The 15,483-nt window shown below is 43.9% G+C and overlaps 1 protein-coding gene across 2 annotated transcripts in view; it reads left to right on the forward strand.

Moving 5' to 3' along the window:
- abcc1 (ATP-binding cassette, sub-family C (CFTR/MRP), member 1) overlaps positions 1-15,483 on the forward strand; it is a 35,532-nt gene that overhangs the window by 3,398 nt on the left and 16,651 nt on the right. For both annotated transcript variants that reach the window (XM_042085058.1, XM_042085059.1), the window contains exons 8-19: positions 199-426; positions 2,060-2,237; positions 2,769-2,930; positions 3,304-3,396; positions 3,987-4,190; positions 4,663-4,809; positions 5,649-5,736; positions 8,610-8,679; positions 10,452-10,578; positions 11,216-11,392; positions 12,173-12,340; positions 13,474-13,651. In XM_042085058.1, coding sequence (XP_041940992.1) covers positions 199-426; positions 2,060-2,237; positions 2,769-2,930; positions 3,304-3,396; positions 3,987-4,190; positions 4,663-4,809; positions 5,649-5,736; positions 8,610-8,679; positions 10,452-10,578; positions 11,216-11,392; positions 12,173-12,340; positions 13,474-13,651 — 1,820 coding nt within the window. The remainder of the gene's footprint in view (positions 1-198; positions 427-2,059; positions 2,238-2,768; positions 2,931-3,303; positions 3,397-3,986; positions 4,191-4,662; positions 4,810-5,648; positions 5,737-8,609; positions 8,680-10,451; positions 10,579-11,215; positions 11,393-12,172; positions 12,341-13,473; positions 13,652-15,483) is intronic.

Here is a 15,483-nt window from a genome sequence, read left to right on the forward strand (position 1 = left end):
GTCGTAATGCATTTATCTGTACATGTAAATGAGGACTACCCTCAATGAACCTCCGAGAATAAATAAAGATTGAATGTGTCTTAATTGAGTTCCATTTTAAAGATTTTCTGGCCTGCTTAAATGCAAGAGACTTCGAGGGCAGTGTGGAGACACACGAGTGACCTAACCTGCCTCCATCCCCTCTCCTCTCCTCCTCAGGCCCTCAGAGAAGACACTGTATTCCCCCAAGCGGCCGGTGATGGGCGAGAAAAAGGACGCGCGTCCGCTGGAAGAGTCTGAGATTCTCCTGGTGAAGACCATGCAGAAGACAGGCGAGCCCTCGCTCTTTAGGGCCCTCTGCCGCACCTTTGGCCCCTACTTCCTGGTCAGCACTGTCTACAAGATCGTCCACGACGTCCTCATGTTTGTAGGGCCCGAGATCCTAAAGTAAGTGCGTCTGATGTAACTTGCCCTGATTAAAAGGCCATAATGGCTGAAACACATAGGCTGTTGTTTTAACTAAATATAGCTAAGTGATATTAAAGACTGATTGCCACTTTTTGGAAAAAAATTTAAGCCTGATGGAACACTCCCCCCCCCCCGCCCCCCCCATATTGAAGACACAGTAACGCCCATGGGGAGAGAGCATCTGAAGGTTGTGACTGAGTTTGAATCCAGATTGCCACCACTGTGCCCCTGAGGGAGCACCTCCAAGGGAACTGTCCCCGTAGTTGGTTCACTGCAAGTCGTTATGGATAAGAGCATCAGCTAAATGCAGTGAACTGGATTGAGTGGGTGTGCCAGAATGTATTAGAGGGACTAAGGGTGATTGTTCCAGAGAAGGAGAGGGATAAAGTGGGAATGTAGTGTTAGGATGCCTCATTAGTTCAGTATTAGCATGTAATACTGCACAAATAAATTAAACATTAAACTGATCAACAGTGATTGGCGCTTTGGATTAATGGGCTCTCTGTTCCTGTAGCATTACTGAGTTCCATATCGGTCAGCTATTGCCTGCTGTAAGTGAAAATATACAAACTCTCTTCGAGCTTCGCTGTTGAGTGTCATGGTGGCGGTGTGAAGTGGACACACTACAAGGAGACACAGAGGGAATGTTTTAGTGGTTCATGATGATCGTGAATGGTGTCAGCGCTGCATTTTTAATATGGCCTTCCACTTTGGTATACAAAGTCTGTTATCCTAGATAAGAAACCTTGAATTGGTAGCAGTGAACATTCATAAGATAGTATTAAAAGGGAACGTCTGGTGGATGTCTGCTTAGTTGCATGTGTAATGCTTGGCTGCTCGTTTGGTAAAACAATAGTGCAATGTTGTGAGCGTGAACCCCACTGTTGTGAGAGTGGACCCCACTCTCAATTTGCACAGCCCCCCCCCTTGTTCCAGACAGATTGCGACGGATACTATAGTATACTTTAGCAGTTGTACAGTGGTTCAGCGCGTTGCCCTCAGAAGCAAGAATGAAATGTGTTTAGTGGAACTCAGACAGCTGAGAGTAAGTGTGAGTGTGGGTTAAGTGCCACCTGAACGTTGGAGTACTCTTGTCCTAGTTGAGTTTGGCACACAGCAGGAATTTTGCATAGTGGTTTCCCCTTAGCTTGCAGAATAAGACACACCCTAATCACCATTAAAACTAAGCTGAAACCATACCATACTGTCATTTGTACTAAATCAATGGCAGATTGAGCCATTCTTACATGAACTTTTATATATCAGGTTCTCAGGTTATCAGGTTCTTCTGTAAAGCAACTTGCCTCACAGAGACTTACATGATATGTGTCAATAGTCATTAGTATGTGTGCATCCTTGGAACCTGTGACCTGTGGCGTGACTAAGGAGCGGTAATTCTGGCTTCTTGCTTGACTGGTTTTACCATGAAAAAGCATGTGAATTCTTTTACAGTGCTAAGTGCTCCATGTGAGGGGACTTGAAAGAGTGAAACTATTCGATGAGATTCTCAGATATGATCCAAAGGCAAAGACACAAGTGCTCAGCTCACGCCCCTTCATGATGGAACCCCCTCATGTTTTAATTCCCTCTTCCTCCTCTTGCCCTCTCGTAGGCAGCTGATTCAGTTTGTGAACGACACCAGCGCCCCTTCCTGGCAAGGCTACTTCTACACGGCACTGCTGTTTGTGTGCTCCTGCGTGCAGACGCTCATCCTGCAGCGCTACTTCCACGTGTGCTTTGTCACGGGCATGCGGCTCCGCACCGCCATCATCGGCGCCGTCTACAGGAAGGTGAGGACAGCACACCTGTTGGTTACCATGACGCTGGCTTATTACTGCACAGTGTGTTTGACAGGTCAATAATGTAGGTTCTTTTGTGTGCATTGTAAACACAGGAATGACTTTGCCATCTCATCCATGAAATGTCAGGCATGGTTTTCTGCATGGTGTTTGCCACTAAAAGCAGATTTTTCATAACATATGCTCAAAACAAATATTTGCCACCTGTAGATGAACTATCTGTGTGTGAGTGCCTGTGTATGGATGCACTTAAGTTGTAAATTATTATTAATTCCTAATTTATCAATTTCCGTCATTCAACATCTATCATTCACTCACATTGCCCAGACTCATTGCTTTTAAGCTCTGTAAGGCGTGGATCACACTGACCAGTGGCAAGCGGCAGGTTTCCTATTGTTCTCTATGGTTCGGCAGTGCTTGCCGCTGGCCAATGTGATCCCCACCTAATGCCCACAACACAATCAAAGCGCTACCATCCAGACGTCTCAGATGACTCCGCTATGATTGGCTTGTCTGCTTCAGGCCCTGGTCATCACCAACGCGGCACGGCGGACATCCACAGTGGGGGAGATCGTGAACCTGATGTCTGTGGATGCCCAACGCTTCATGGAGCTCATTACTTACATCAACATGGTCTGGTCAGCCCCTTTGCAAGTGGTACTTGCCCTCTACTTCCTCTGGCAGGTGAGTGGTATGCAAACCACACACATGGACACACCCAGAGCATTACAGAGGATGTGGAAACAGAAAGGTGTGTGTGTGTGTGTGTGTGTGTGTGTGTGTGTGTGTGTGTGTGTGTGTGTGCGCGTGTGTGTGCATACATCTATACTGGTAGGTGTACAACACAACACAAGCATGAACTCAGCAAACCAGTACAACCAAGGCTTACACAGTAAATTCCTGTGTATAGTAGAGTCTTGGCTGAGACTACTCCTGTGAAAGTGATAAAGTTATTGTGGTGATAGTCAGCCATCAGTGATGGACCCCTAGACGCTACAACTGTTTCAAAAGACTTTGTGATCCTCCTTAATCAAACACACTGTTCTTTTCTTCCTAGAATCTTGGACCATCTGTTCTGGCTGGTGTTGCTGTGATGGTGCTTATGGTGCCAATTAATGCTGTCATCGCCATGAAGACCAAAGCCTACCAGGTCTGGCTACTCACAAAAAGCTCATTTTAGTCAGGCTGTGTTTTTGTTTGTTTCTGTGATCAGTTTCAAAGACGGGTTTGTCTTTGGGACTTAGGTTTGAAATGATTAAGCCTACCTCCAGACTGAATTTCCTGGAAGGGAAATGCCATCTGATACTATTTCCTTAAACTAGTCTAGTCCTCTAAACCATCATTTAACTTGACCAGATGTACCAGAAACTGTAAGTGACTAATACTGATGTTGTTTTGCAGTAGCTAGCATGTTAGAGCTATGTTTAAAAATTAGCTACCTCTCTAATTATTAGCTAATACCTTCTGTTCTTGACCCACTGATAGTGTTGTGATTTGGCTAGTTTACATTTATATTTATTTACATGTATTCATTTACCAGACACTTCTATCAAAAGTGACTTACATATGTCAATTATATTATAAGAGTCATTGTCTCCGGAGCAGCTTGGTGTTAAGTGCCTTGCTCAAGGGCACAACGGTAGAAGTTGGGAATTGAACCCACAACTTTTCAGGTTACTAATTGCTAGCCCAGCTCCTTAACCACTATAACCCCCCCCCCCCCCCCCCCCCCCCCCCCAGGTGGCTCAGATGAAAAACAAAGACGGGCGCATCAAGCTGATGAACGAGGTTCTGAACGGCATCAAGGTGCTCAAGCTCTATGCCTGGGAGCTGGCCTTCAGGGACAAGGTGACGGCTATCAGAGAGAGCGAGCTGCGCGTGCTCAAGAAGATCGCTTATCTGGGCGCTGTGTCCACCTTCACCTGGGTCTGCGCTCCCTTCCTGGTGAGAACACACACTCCACATTCAGAAGCTAGGGACTTTTGGTGTGTGTGTATACTAGTTCATTGCCATGATGATGTATTATATGCTGTTCCATGAAAGTGGAAACCACTTCAAAGTGGGAAACAAATCAAAGTCAAACCTGTGATTTGAATTCACTCCACTCCTTTGCAAGCCTCTGATTGCCTAGTATCTTTACTCTACATATCTGTAATTAGTGATATGATTTCATTTGGTGTCCTCCAGAGAGACTCGTTTGTATATATATTCTTGTCTTTAAATTGCGGCTGCTTAGCTGGGTTTTTGAACAATATACATAATATGAACCGCACAAGAGGGCATTTCACATGTTGAAGTTTGTGCTGAATATGACTTCCAGAAATAATCCGAAAACACAAAGGGTTTGTGTCCTTCACAACTTGATGGCACTCAAAACAGTGTATTTGTATTTCCTGTGTGTCTTCTTCCTCTGTAGGTGGCCCTGTCCACTTTCGCCGTGTACGTGCTTGTGGACGATAACAACGTGCTGGATGCTCAAAAGGCCTTTGTCTCCCTGGCGCTGTTCAACATCCTGCGTTTCCCTCTCAACATGCTGCCCATGGTCATCAGCAGCATGGTCCAGGTCAGTCGCATGACCTCCTCTCTCTGTCTCTCTCTTTCTGTCTGTCTCTCTTTCTCTTTCTTGCTATCTTTATCACTCTTTCTCTCTGTCTGTCTCTGCCTCTCTTTTCCTTGTTCTGTCTGATTGTAGCTGACCGACAGGTCAGGAAAAAGTTCTGTAAGGGAAAAGTTCCTTATAGGTCTGTTGAAAGTGCTTAATGTTCTCTTGTGGGCTTTTTCTGGTAAGAAGTGCCTTTTGGGTTAGAAAAAGGTTGATAGTGCCAAGAAGCAAGACTAATCTCATCTAAGTTCCTCAGCCAGTGATGTTCTTACTCAGAAAATGTTGGCTGATAGTGGAAGGCCACTGTCTGTTTAGAAAAACATCAACTATCACTATCATTAAAAACAGTTTTAAAATATTGTAATAACAGATTTAGATTTAAACTCCCTTTTTCTCCTGTAATTTGATTTAGTAAATCTTTCCTGGGGTGATAACTGATATGTTTACGGCATTGATTGAATCGCAGTGGCTTCCCCTAATGGGACAAGCCAAAACCCCATTTTTCCTGAAAATTGTAGTTTCCTAAACCAGAAATAGTCTGAAACTTAGTCATTTTGTGAAGTTGTGATGAAATGGCAACTGGTGAGTCACCACTGCCCTCTGCCATAGAGCACTAGCAGTAATTACAATCACCACATCTGTCATCTCCAAAATCCCTGTAAAACCTTTTCTGTATGTTTTCCTATATTTATGGTGGCTCATTTGGTGTTCCCTGTCTTGTTTGGACTGTGTGTTCTCTCCTGCCCCCGTGGTGGTGATCGGCTGGTTGGTTGGTGTCCGTCCCTGATGTCGACCCCAAGGCCAGCGTGTCCATGAAGCGCCTGCGAGTCTTCCTGTCCCACGAGGAGCTGGACGAGGACAGCGTGGATCGCAAAGCCATCACTGGATGTAAGTCACCTCTTCCCCTGTCCTGTCACTGTCATGTCTGTGGTGGAGCCCCCCCCAACAATATGAGTGCTATAGAGCTGGGTCATTCCACGTCAGTTCAACCAGGGCCCACGCACTTAGGTCTCAAAAAAATCTGAAAAAATTACCAGGTGTACCTATGTTACCCAGGAGACACACTGTAAAATTACTCTTATGTAAGATCAATACTTTCCAAGATACAGCCAGTTTTATAGGGGGAGGGGGTGTCGATTTTGCTCGGCCTCTTTTTTTTTGTCAAAGTTCACAAGCCCACAGCGCAAGAACTAAACCATGTAGGAGGCTCAAATTGTGCATGCTGGTACATAAATAGGAATAGTATGTAGCAAAATCGTCACGTTTGGTCTGTATAATCCTGCATGGTCATAGCTGTCCCTCAAAGTTGATACAAATTTTATTGGAGTTTTTGGCTGGGCTCTGTTTAAGCCTTCAGAAGACATATTTGTACTCAACATAGGCTGTTGATTTATTTTTCTTACTGAGATAAGTAGAAACACTCTCACAAAAAACAAGGAACAGAAAATAAATCCCTTCAGGGTCTGAACAGCAGACCTCACAAGTCTGAAAAATCATTTTGGTTATCATTTTCAGAGCACCCAAACACCTTGTGGGAATATACAAAGATTTTTTAAATAGGTTTTTCTTCTTTTTGAAAACACCAATTTGACTTGTCTTATGCAAATCTTTCTTTTTTATTTTCCACCCTGAACATGGGCAAAATGCCCCATTGACATCAATATGTTTTATATAGAGTCACCACACTGCCACCTGTGGTTGTATAGAGTAACCTGTGGTAGCTCTATACAAAACATATTGATGTCAATGGTGCATTTTGCCCATGTTCAGGGTGGATAGTGAAAAAGAAAGATTTGCATAAGACAAGTCAAATTGGTGTTTTTAAAAAGAAAAGATCATGGAGAATAAAGAAAAAAATATTTAAAAAATCTTTGTATATTCCCACAAGGTGTTTAGGTGCTCTGAAAATGAGAACCAAAATTATTTTTTAGACTTGTAAGGTCTGCTGTTCAGACCCTGAAATGATTTATTTTCTGTTCATTGTTTTTTGTGAGAGTGTTTCTACTTATCTCAGTAAGGAAAATAAATCAAGAGCCTATGTTGAGTACAAATATGTCTTCTGAAGGCTTAAACAGAGCCCAGCCAAAAACTCCAATAAAATTTGTATCAACTTTGAGGGACAGCTATGACCATGCAGGATTATCCAGACCAAACGTGACGATTTTGCTACATACTATTCCTATTTATGTACCAGCATGCAAAATTTGATCCTCCTACATGGTTTAGTTCTTGCGCTGTGGGCTTGTGAACTTTGACAAAAAAAAGAGGCCGAACAAAATCGACACCCCCTCCCCCTGTAAAACTGGCTGTATCTTGGAAAGTATTGATCTTACATAAGAGTAATTTTACAGTGTGTCTCCTAGGTAACATAGGTACACCTGGTAATTTTTTCAGAATTTTTTGAGACCTAAGTGCGTGGGCCCTGGTTGAATTGACGTGGAATGACCCAGCTGTAGTTTTGCCATGCCACAATTGGGCTGTTTATGTGAACGAAGACGACAAACAAACACAGTTTGCTTGGCAGCGGGAGTTATTGATGGCCTGGTAAAGCAAAGTCGTCCTTGATTTGTCATTTTGTTTTGGAAAGCAGAGAGGAGGAAACTTTTGGGTGGAGCTGTTGGTTTTCTCGATTCCGAATCAGAGGTTGTAGAATGTTGGGCACAGTGTGGTTGGCTAAATATTTCTTTCTGTGAAGGATGCTGATTTGAGATGAAATGTTCACCATCACCTGGAAGAACTGAGATTACCATGGCTTTGAGCATGACACAGGCCATTGCAGTTAAAAGATTTGGTATTCCCTAAAGGCTAGGAAATCAGACTTGTGGCTGAAAGGTCGCTGGTGCGATCCCCTGATTGAAGGGGAAATTATGGGGTGAGTGATTGAACAGTGCTCTCCCCTCCTTCAACACCCACAGCTGAAGTGCCCTTGAGCATGGCACCTAACCCCCAACTGCTCCCTGGGCACCTGGCTGTCCACTGCTTTGTTGTCACAAACCTATTTTTACTGTAGTCGACCATACAGAAGCTCCTCCCTTCAACATCATATAATGATGGGCCATATAAAACCAGGGTTGTTGTGTCTTTGTATCTCAAAAACATGTTTATGTTTCTTCCACACAGTTTTAGTGTGTGAGCCATTGCCATATTCTAGTGGTTATAAGTAGGGCCTCATTTATACATGGAGGCAGATAACTCACTTGAACCCCACAGTTAGCCTACTACAAGGGAGTCACTATCTGACCAGTAAGGGTATTAGGAATGGAAATTTGAGTATGTTTGTAATGTTTGTTGGATGTTATCTTGAGAGTGCTGTGAAAATAATGATGTTATGTATGCTAGGAGTGACTAATCACTGTGCAATCCATCAAAAGTGTTTGCACCAGTCAATATGCTCTTGGTGCAACAGGTCATTTATTCCCTTTTTAGTACATGGGGACTGGAAAGCACCAGAATATAATTAAACCTAATTAAAGGTCTTGTGAATGATTACTCTTCAGAAGAAAGAAAAACGACCGGAAACATGTCTTGGTGTTTGCTGACTTGCTTTGCTCTTTGACATTCTAAGTGCCCACCTGGAAACATGAAATATTTACTTGCTTGAAAGTGCTTCAAAGTGTTAGAACAACACAATGTTTTCCTCAGTAAGGCACCTCTAAACGGCCTGAGAGAGTGGATGAAATAGTGACAGTCATTGTTTCATGACTGAGAGAGGCTCTTGAGGGTGCTGCTCACTCACTCTCTCTCCCTCTCTCCCTCTCTAGCTCCAGACAGCATCAGTATTGTGGATGGTTCTTTCAGCTGGTCCAAAGGGGATGACCCCGCTTTGAAGAGGTAAGGACCATGGCTGACCTCTTCATTTGAAAACATCAATCTAATGTGGCTCTGTCTGTCTGTCTGTTTGTTTGGGTTAATCCAACTTGGAGTGTAAACTTCTGTTATAGTAATTAAGTTTTACAGTGTAATTCCTATTCACAAGAACAATGATATATAGAATAAACAAAGGCCGCTGACACTGCCAAAGCAAACAAGGTCAGACTCCTAATTTTTGGTTTGGATCTGTGTGGGCTTCATCTTCAGTGTATCGTCCAGACAGCAACACGTGGCTGTGGTTTGCTTTGTGGTTGTTTGTAATCCTCACTGGAAGGTTGATCACATCTTGCCTGAGCCGATGAGGTGCGAGAATTGAGACCGCTAGTTGGCAGCCATAAAATGTGGCAGATTTTTATATCAGAATTATGTCGCAGAATATAAAAGCCCTCTTACTTAACGAACAGTGATCATAACCTGATGTGAGATACAGAACTGCTGTCCCGTTTTATCTTTCTATCTACAAATTACACAAACGTCTGTCTGTTTGTTTGTCTGTCTGTTATTCGCATATCTCTCAAACAGTTCCTCCAATTGATTTCAAACATGACCGGTGTCTTGTAATGGGCACAAGTAAGTATAGTGCCAAGTTTGACGTTGTTTGGATAAGTAATACAAGAGATATCGTTAAATATATCGGTAAAAGAAGCACACATTGGCTTTTTCCCCTCTACTGTATCCACTCCCCCTCTCAAACAGCACTGTAGGCTCACATATCGGTCGAACCTCTAGTCCAATTGATTTCACACTTGACGGGTGTTTTGCTACGGGCACGAGTAAGTGCAGTGCCAAGTTTGACGTTGTTTGGATAAGTAATGCAAAAGATATTGTTAAATATATCGGTAAAAGAAGCACACGTTGGGTTTCTCCGCTCTACTGTAGCCACTCCCTCTCTTACACAGCGCAGGACCAGAGACAGAGAGGGTAAGTGGAGTTTTGGCAGCACTGAATCAGGGCACAGCATGAGTCCAGATGCAAGATGTTTGGATGATTATCATGTCTGAAGTCAACAATAAAGATTCCCTGTATGCAGTTTGCTTGCCTAAAATGATTCCTGATATTGCAACAACACGCTAACAAAAACTCTTCAAATAGCCCAGGCTACTTTGGACTTGAGACTTTGAATAAACAAAAGACAGTTCCGACTGCAAGGTCCCAAATTGAAACGAGCGATAGGCTAATAGCCCCGAATTTAACAACGTTTCAGAATGCCACACAGCAAGACAACAAGTGGCAGACAGAGCGACATGTCACTTATGCTACCAAAAACATGTTTGGCATGATTGAATGGGCACTGCACTAGTTTATTACAACCCTCCATCTTTAAAATATGTGTTCCTGACTGTTGCTTCCACAGTGAACTGCTGGCCCATGGCATGGCAGTATACTTGGCCTATAAACCTGATTTACATTTTACATTTACATGACATATTCACTTAAATTTTTTAGCGACCTGTAAATACTTTTATGAACAATGTGTATACACCTGACATTGACTGACAGTGACCGTGTCACCACGTAACTCTTGAAGACGGGCCATATGATGATGATTTGGTTCTTCTCTAACCCTTTTCCCGTGCCTCACTCCTGCCCCCTATTTACCCACTTTGCTGCTTCTGCTGGTGGTGGTGGTGGTGGTGGTGATGGTGGGTGATGCCCTCCCCCTGCCCGCCCCCCTCAACCCTCTCGTTGCCCTTGTCTCAGGCTGCTCTGCCCCTCTGTCTCTCCTTGTGCAGGATTAACGTGCATATCCCAGAAGGCTCCCTGGTGGCGGTGGTGGGTCATGTGGGCTGTGGGAAGTCATCGCTGCTCTCTGCTCTGCTGGGGGAGATGCACAAACAGGAAGGGTCCGTCAGCATCAAGGTAAGAAGGGAAGTATAATACCAAGCATGTGTGATTGTGATGTAATTTAGCCCAGAATATTGCCGGTTCAACAAACTTTTTAATGGGGCCAAAGTCCTGTCCGATCTGTCGTGTAGTTTGAACAGGCTCACGATGTCCGATTTAGAAAACGTCACAATCAGCATTCCAGCTCCGGTCCGATGTCAGAATTGTACGTCACAGCATGCCTAGCATGCATAGCATGTCCGATTTTTTTGTCATTTGTCTTGCAGTGTGAGCAGTTGAAAGTACAGTGTGAGCACAGCAGTCACATCCAATTGAAACGTGTAGTGTAGTTGCTATATTGTACATGACTGGGTATAAAAAGCAGTGTTTGTCTGGCGTAAGACTAAAGCAGTAAGCACTTACCCATACCCCTCGGACAGATGCTCTAGAATATCACTCTGACTCTGAAAGTGAACATTAAGGCAAGCTTACATAACCTTGCCATCATGTATGTTCATCCCCAATTCTATTTCCAAAATGATTATAAAGTTAAGGCAAAAATTACAGCCACAGCCACAGCTACAGCCTTCATGTAATAGCACAAGTTGAGTTGCACTTGAACATGGAGTCTCCATATACCACGCTGTGCCAAGAGTTTTCCCTCCTCCCTCAGGGCTCAGTGGCCTACGTGCCCCAGCAGGCCTGGATCCAGAATGCCACCCTGCGAGACAACATCGTCTTCGGGCATGAGAAAAAGGACATGTGGTACCAGCGGGTGGTGGATTCCTGTGCCCTCCTGCCCGACCTGGAGATCCTGCCTGGAGGAGATGCCACTGAGATCGGAGAGAAGGTATAACCCAGCACCCCCACCATTATGGGTACCTCATACATGGTGGTAGCATGCTAAGTACAGTTTCTGGGATGCGAATGTAACAATCAGCACAGCTAGCAAAAACTGCAAAACAGTCATCATAATGTCTATATCATAATTTAACATTACACTTGGGTCCCAACCAGTCCACCACTGAAGTTCTTTTGATCCACAACTTGTTGTGAAGCGGTTTATCCAATGCTCTGTACAAGCCCCTGAGGTTTTTGTGATTTTGAAAAATTCACTGAGCCGTCTAGTCTTTGACTGCCTAGTGCTCTGGGGATGGCACAATAGATTGTAAGTTATGGAGCCAGCCTAGCCGAGCGGATAGGACAGCTCACCCACACTGGCACACGGAGAACACCGTTAATCCCCTGGGCGTCTAGCCTAGTCAGCAGATTTGGAGATCCGTTGTGGCAGTGATGAGTCACTGGCCGTAGCCTCGGTCACCAGACGGTGGCCCAGACCTATAATTAAATGCCCTTTAGTAGCCTCTGGGACCAGGCTTAGTGCATTCCTCAATGAATGGTTATTTTTTTGTCAATGGGTGGCTGAAGCTGACTGTCACTGTTTGTGAGGACATCTTCCATCTATCTGTTGTGTCACCACAGACTGTAATGTTGACTTGAGTCACGAAAACTTTGAAGGTTGTTTGTGAAATATTATATTTTTGTATTGTTTTGTATTGTTATTTTGATGTTTTATTTACCCCACCTTTAAACCAACTCTGTGTTTGTTTGGTATGTGTTTGGTCTGTAGGGTGTTAATCTGTCAGGTGGTCAGAAGCAGCGGGTGAGCCTGGCTCGGGCAGTGTACTGTGACTGTGCCGTCTACCTGCTGGATGACCCTCTGTCGGCCGTGGACGCCCACGTGGGAAAGCACATCTTCGAAAAGGTCATCGGTCCTCAGGGCCTGCTCCAGGGGAGGGTAAGGTTGACTGCAGTCGCATATTCAGTCCAGTTCTACTACATTGTTATTAATGATGATCGTGACTGAACACTTCTTGGGAAAAAAAGGTCTTAATTAAATTGAAATGAAGACTACTGGAGGCAGTTGCATAAACATACTGGTAACAGGCTGTGTCCGAAACGGGGAAAATGCTGCCTTTTAAGATAGCATTCGGGTGCATGGAGGCATGCCCGAATCAAATATTTCTATAAAATGCTGCCTTCTAAGACACCTTTTTAAGGCAGCGTAGATGTATCTTTCATGCTGCCTTCAATGTCCAAAATTCTATCTAATTGTGAGCTGAAAGATGCAGTCGAACATTACGTTATTCTGCTTTCTGGTATCCTGGCAACGCCGTTCTGTGTTGCTATCTTGCTAGGCCTCCAAAACAGAGTTCGTAGCTGACAGACCCTTAGTCATTAATTTAAAATCTTGACTAATAGTCAGATTATCTAAAGACGCCTGAACAAGACTGTTGCATAAAATAAACCCATGGCTATCTTTAGTAACTCAGACTACTTTACATTGCATTGTGGGAACACTGGAAAAGTAAGACAAGAACAGGAATATGGGAGTTTTTCCTTGCCACTGTTGCCATATGGCGTTCTTGTAGGGGGTTAATGGTTAACACAATAATAGAGAAGAAAATAGTAATAATAATAATACATTTTGAGGCTAATGCAGCAAGTTGTTGCAGTAGTATATAGGCTTTGCTAACAAATGCCTACATAGCCCTACAAACCGCAAGCCCTTGTTGCGGACCCCCATAATATACCAGCAATAATGACCAATAATATACCAGCATTTCCTTCAGTAATTTCACTTCGTTGCTGTGGCCGTTAATGATCCAATCAGCAACATATTAACATGCCAAGCAATATCAGAAATACTTCAGAAATACAGCGGTCATGTCGTTAGTAATTGTTGTGATTGTATGAATTTATATACAGACGTTTAAGGAACACAACGACCGGAAAACTGGCAGCCTTAATGGACCCGTTCACTTCAAATTCACTTCAAATCCACTTCAGAATTCACTGCTAATTCTTTCAGGGACTCATTTCATACCATTCTCATTGCTCCATTCCGTTCTTCTCTGTGTCCATCCACAGACGCGTGTTTTGGTGACCCATGGGCTGAGCTTCCTGCCCCAGGTCGACCTCATCCTCGTGATGGTGGACGGCGAGATCACGGAGGCTGGCTCCTACACGGAGCTGCTGGGCCGACAGGGGGCCTTCGCCGACTTTGTCCACACCTACGCCAACGCCGAACAGACCGAAGATGAAACGGGTGACCCCTCAAAGCCGTAGATACTGCCTGCTTGCTTCTGTCCTTACATGCTTTTACATTTCATTTTCCCCATCATCCCTTGTGTCGTTCCGTCGTGTATATATTGTGTTCAGATGACTGTGAGGGGTGTTGTCATGTTCTGACCCCAGTGATAAGGCATTTGGTTTGTTAAGCTGCCCTTATCTGGGTATATCTCAACACACCATCTGTTTTGCATGGTGAGCGATGTGAGGGTTATCGGCCTATTGATGTACAGCACACACATGCACCATGCACATTTGAACGCTTACTGAAGCATTATGGGAGTTTTGATCTACATCTAGCAAGGTACCGACCTGAAAGCAACCAAAAGCCTTGGAAATGCCACTCGCAGTCCCAGGTGGTTAATAAGCACTCTTTTTGCGCTGTTGCTCTTTGATTATTTATCTTTTTGCGGGGCGTTCCTACCCGGACCACTGAACAGTATAGTGCATAGCGCTGGATGGCCAGTGGGAATGACGGGTGTGTTTATCAGTCTTCCACATGACCGTAGTCCATCCAAATTAGTTTGAAGATGATACAAATAGAGGCTCATGAAAAACATATCTCAGGAAGTGGCAGATTGTTGCATAGTGTAAATTGTGGATCCATTTGAACATCAGAGCATTGCAATTTCATTACAGAGACTCCTAGTAGTTGTCCTCTTAAAGCCATGTGTCTTTTTGGGTAACTAACTACAGTATAACAGTTCACTAATGTGACTGTTTCATTTGCTGCTGAAGCCCCCTTGTGGCCAATCTGTGCGTGGCCAAGATTTCTGTATATTGTCAGTTTGCATTTCTAGTCTAGGTCCTCAATAGCATAAATCTGCATGTAACGTACTCTGGTGTTTTATATTTCACATGGTTCCTGTAAATTAGTCTACACAAGAACTTAGATAAGTTTCAACTTAGTGTTTAGTTTCTAAGAGGTCAACATATATTGATTACTCTGTGGAATACTTTTGGGAGATTATGCAAGTTACCTTAGATCAGAAAGAAAGAAAGAAAGAAAATAGGGTTTAAAGGGACACCAGGCAAGCCTGATGCTTTTTCTCTACGAAACTCCCCCTCGCTCGGTCTGAAGCTCTTTTCCTTTTCTTTGTGTCTTCCGTCAAGGGTTTTCGCTGCTTCTTCGCCGGCTCTGCCATTATACACACGGTTGCAACAATCTCTAGCCTGCCTCTGTGCTGTAAACTGATCCTGCTTCGGTCGGCGGGTAGGATACACCGAACTTGCAAGTGGGATATTCTTCCTACAGGCAGTAGGGGCGGGCGAGAGAGCCTTCATTCGCCCCGTAATGAGTCATTTAATCATATACCGACTTACGAAGATGATTAATTAACACAAAAACGTTGCCTGGTGTCCCTTTAACGGAAGTTGTCTTTGAGAAAGTAATTTGTAGTATGATATGATATTGCCTCATTGTGGTCAGTGTATGATGAATTTTGTCAAAAATGTAGTTGAAATAACTATTGTGGCTCAGGGCATCATGATTATGCTTCCCACAAGTATAGAACAGGGTCTCTACTTCTAAAAACGTTTATTTATTAATTAATTTATTTATTTATTCATAGTATTTTAAGCCTCAAAATGACTGGAAAAAGGACACTGACTTTAGTAGGAAGTTTTAGAGCAGTGAAAAATGGGCTGCCTCCATTGCTGGGCTTCAACAGGAGCAGGTTGGGCTACCCCCAGGCAGCAAGGCACTCTCTCTCGTCCTCAGTTCTGGCTCTGCTGGTGGGACCGCTCAGGTTCAGTGATTATAGAGTCCTGGGCCGCCACTGGCGTAGAGTTCATGAGATTGACTCCAGC

Source organism: Alosa sapidissima, chromosome 3, assembly GCF_018492685.1.
Source record: "Alosa sapidissima isolate fAloSap1 chromosome 3, fAloSap1.pri, whole genome shotgun sequence".
NCBI classification, from domain to species: Eukaryota; Metazoa; Chordata; class Actinopteri; order Clupeiformes; family Clupeidae; genus Alosa; species Alosa sapidissima.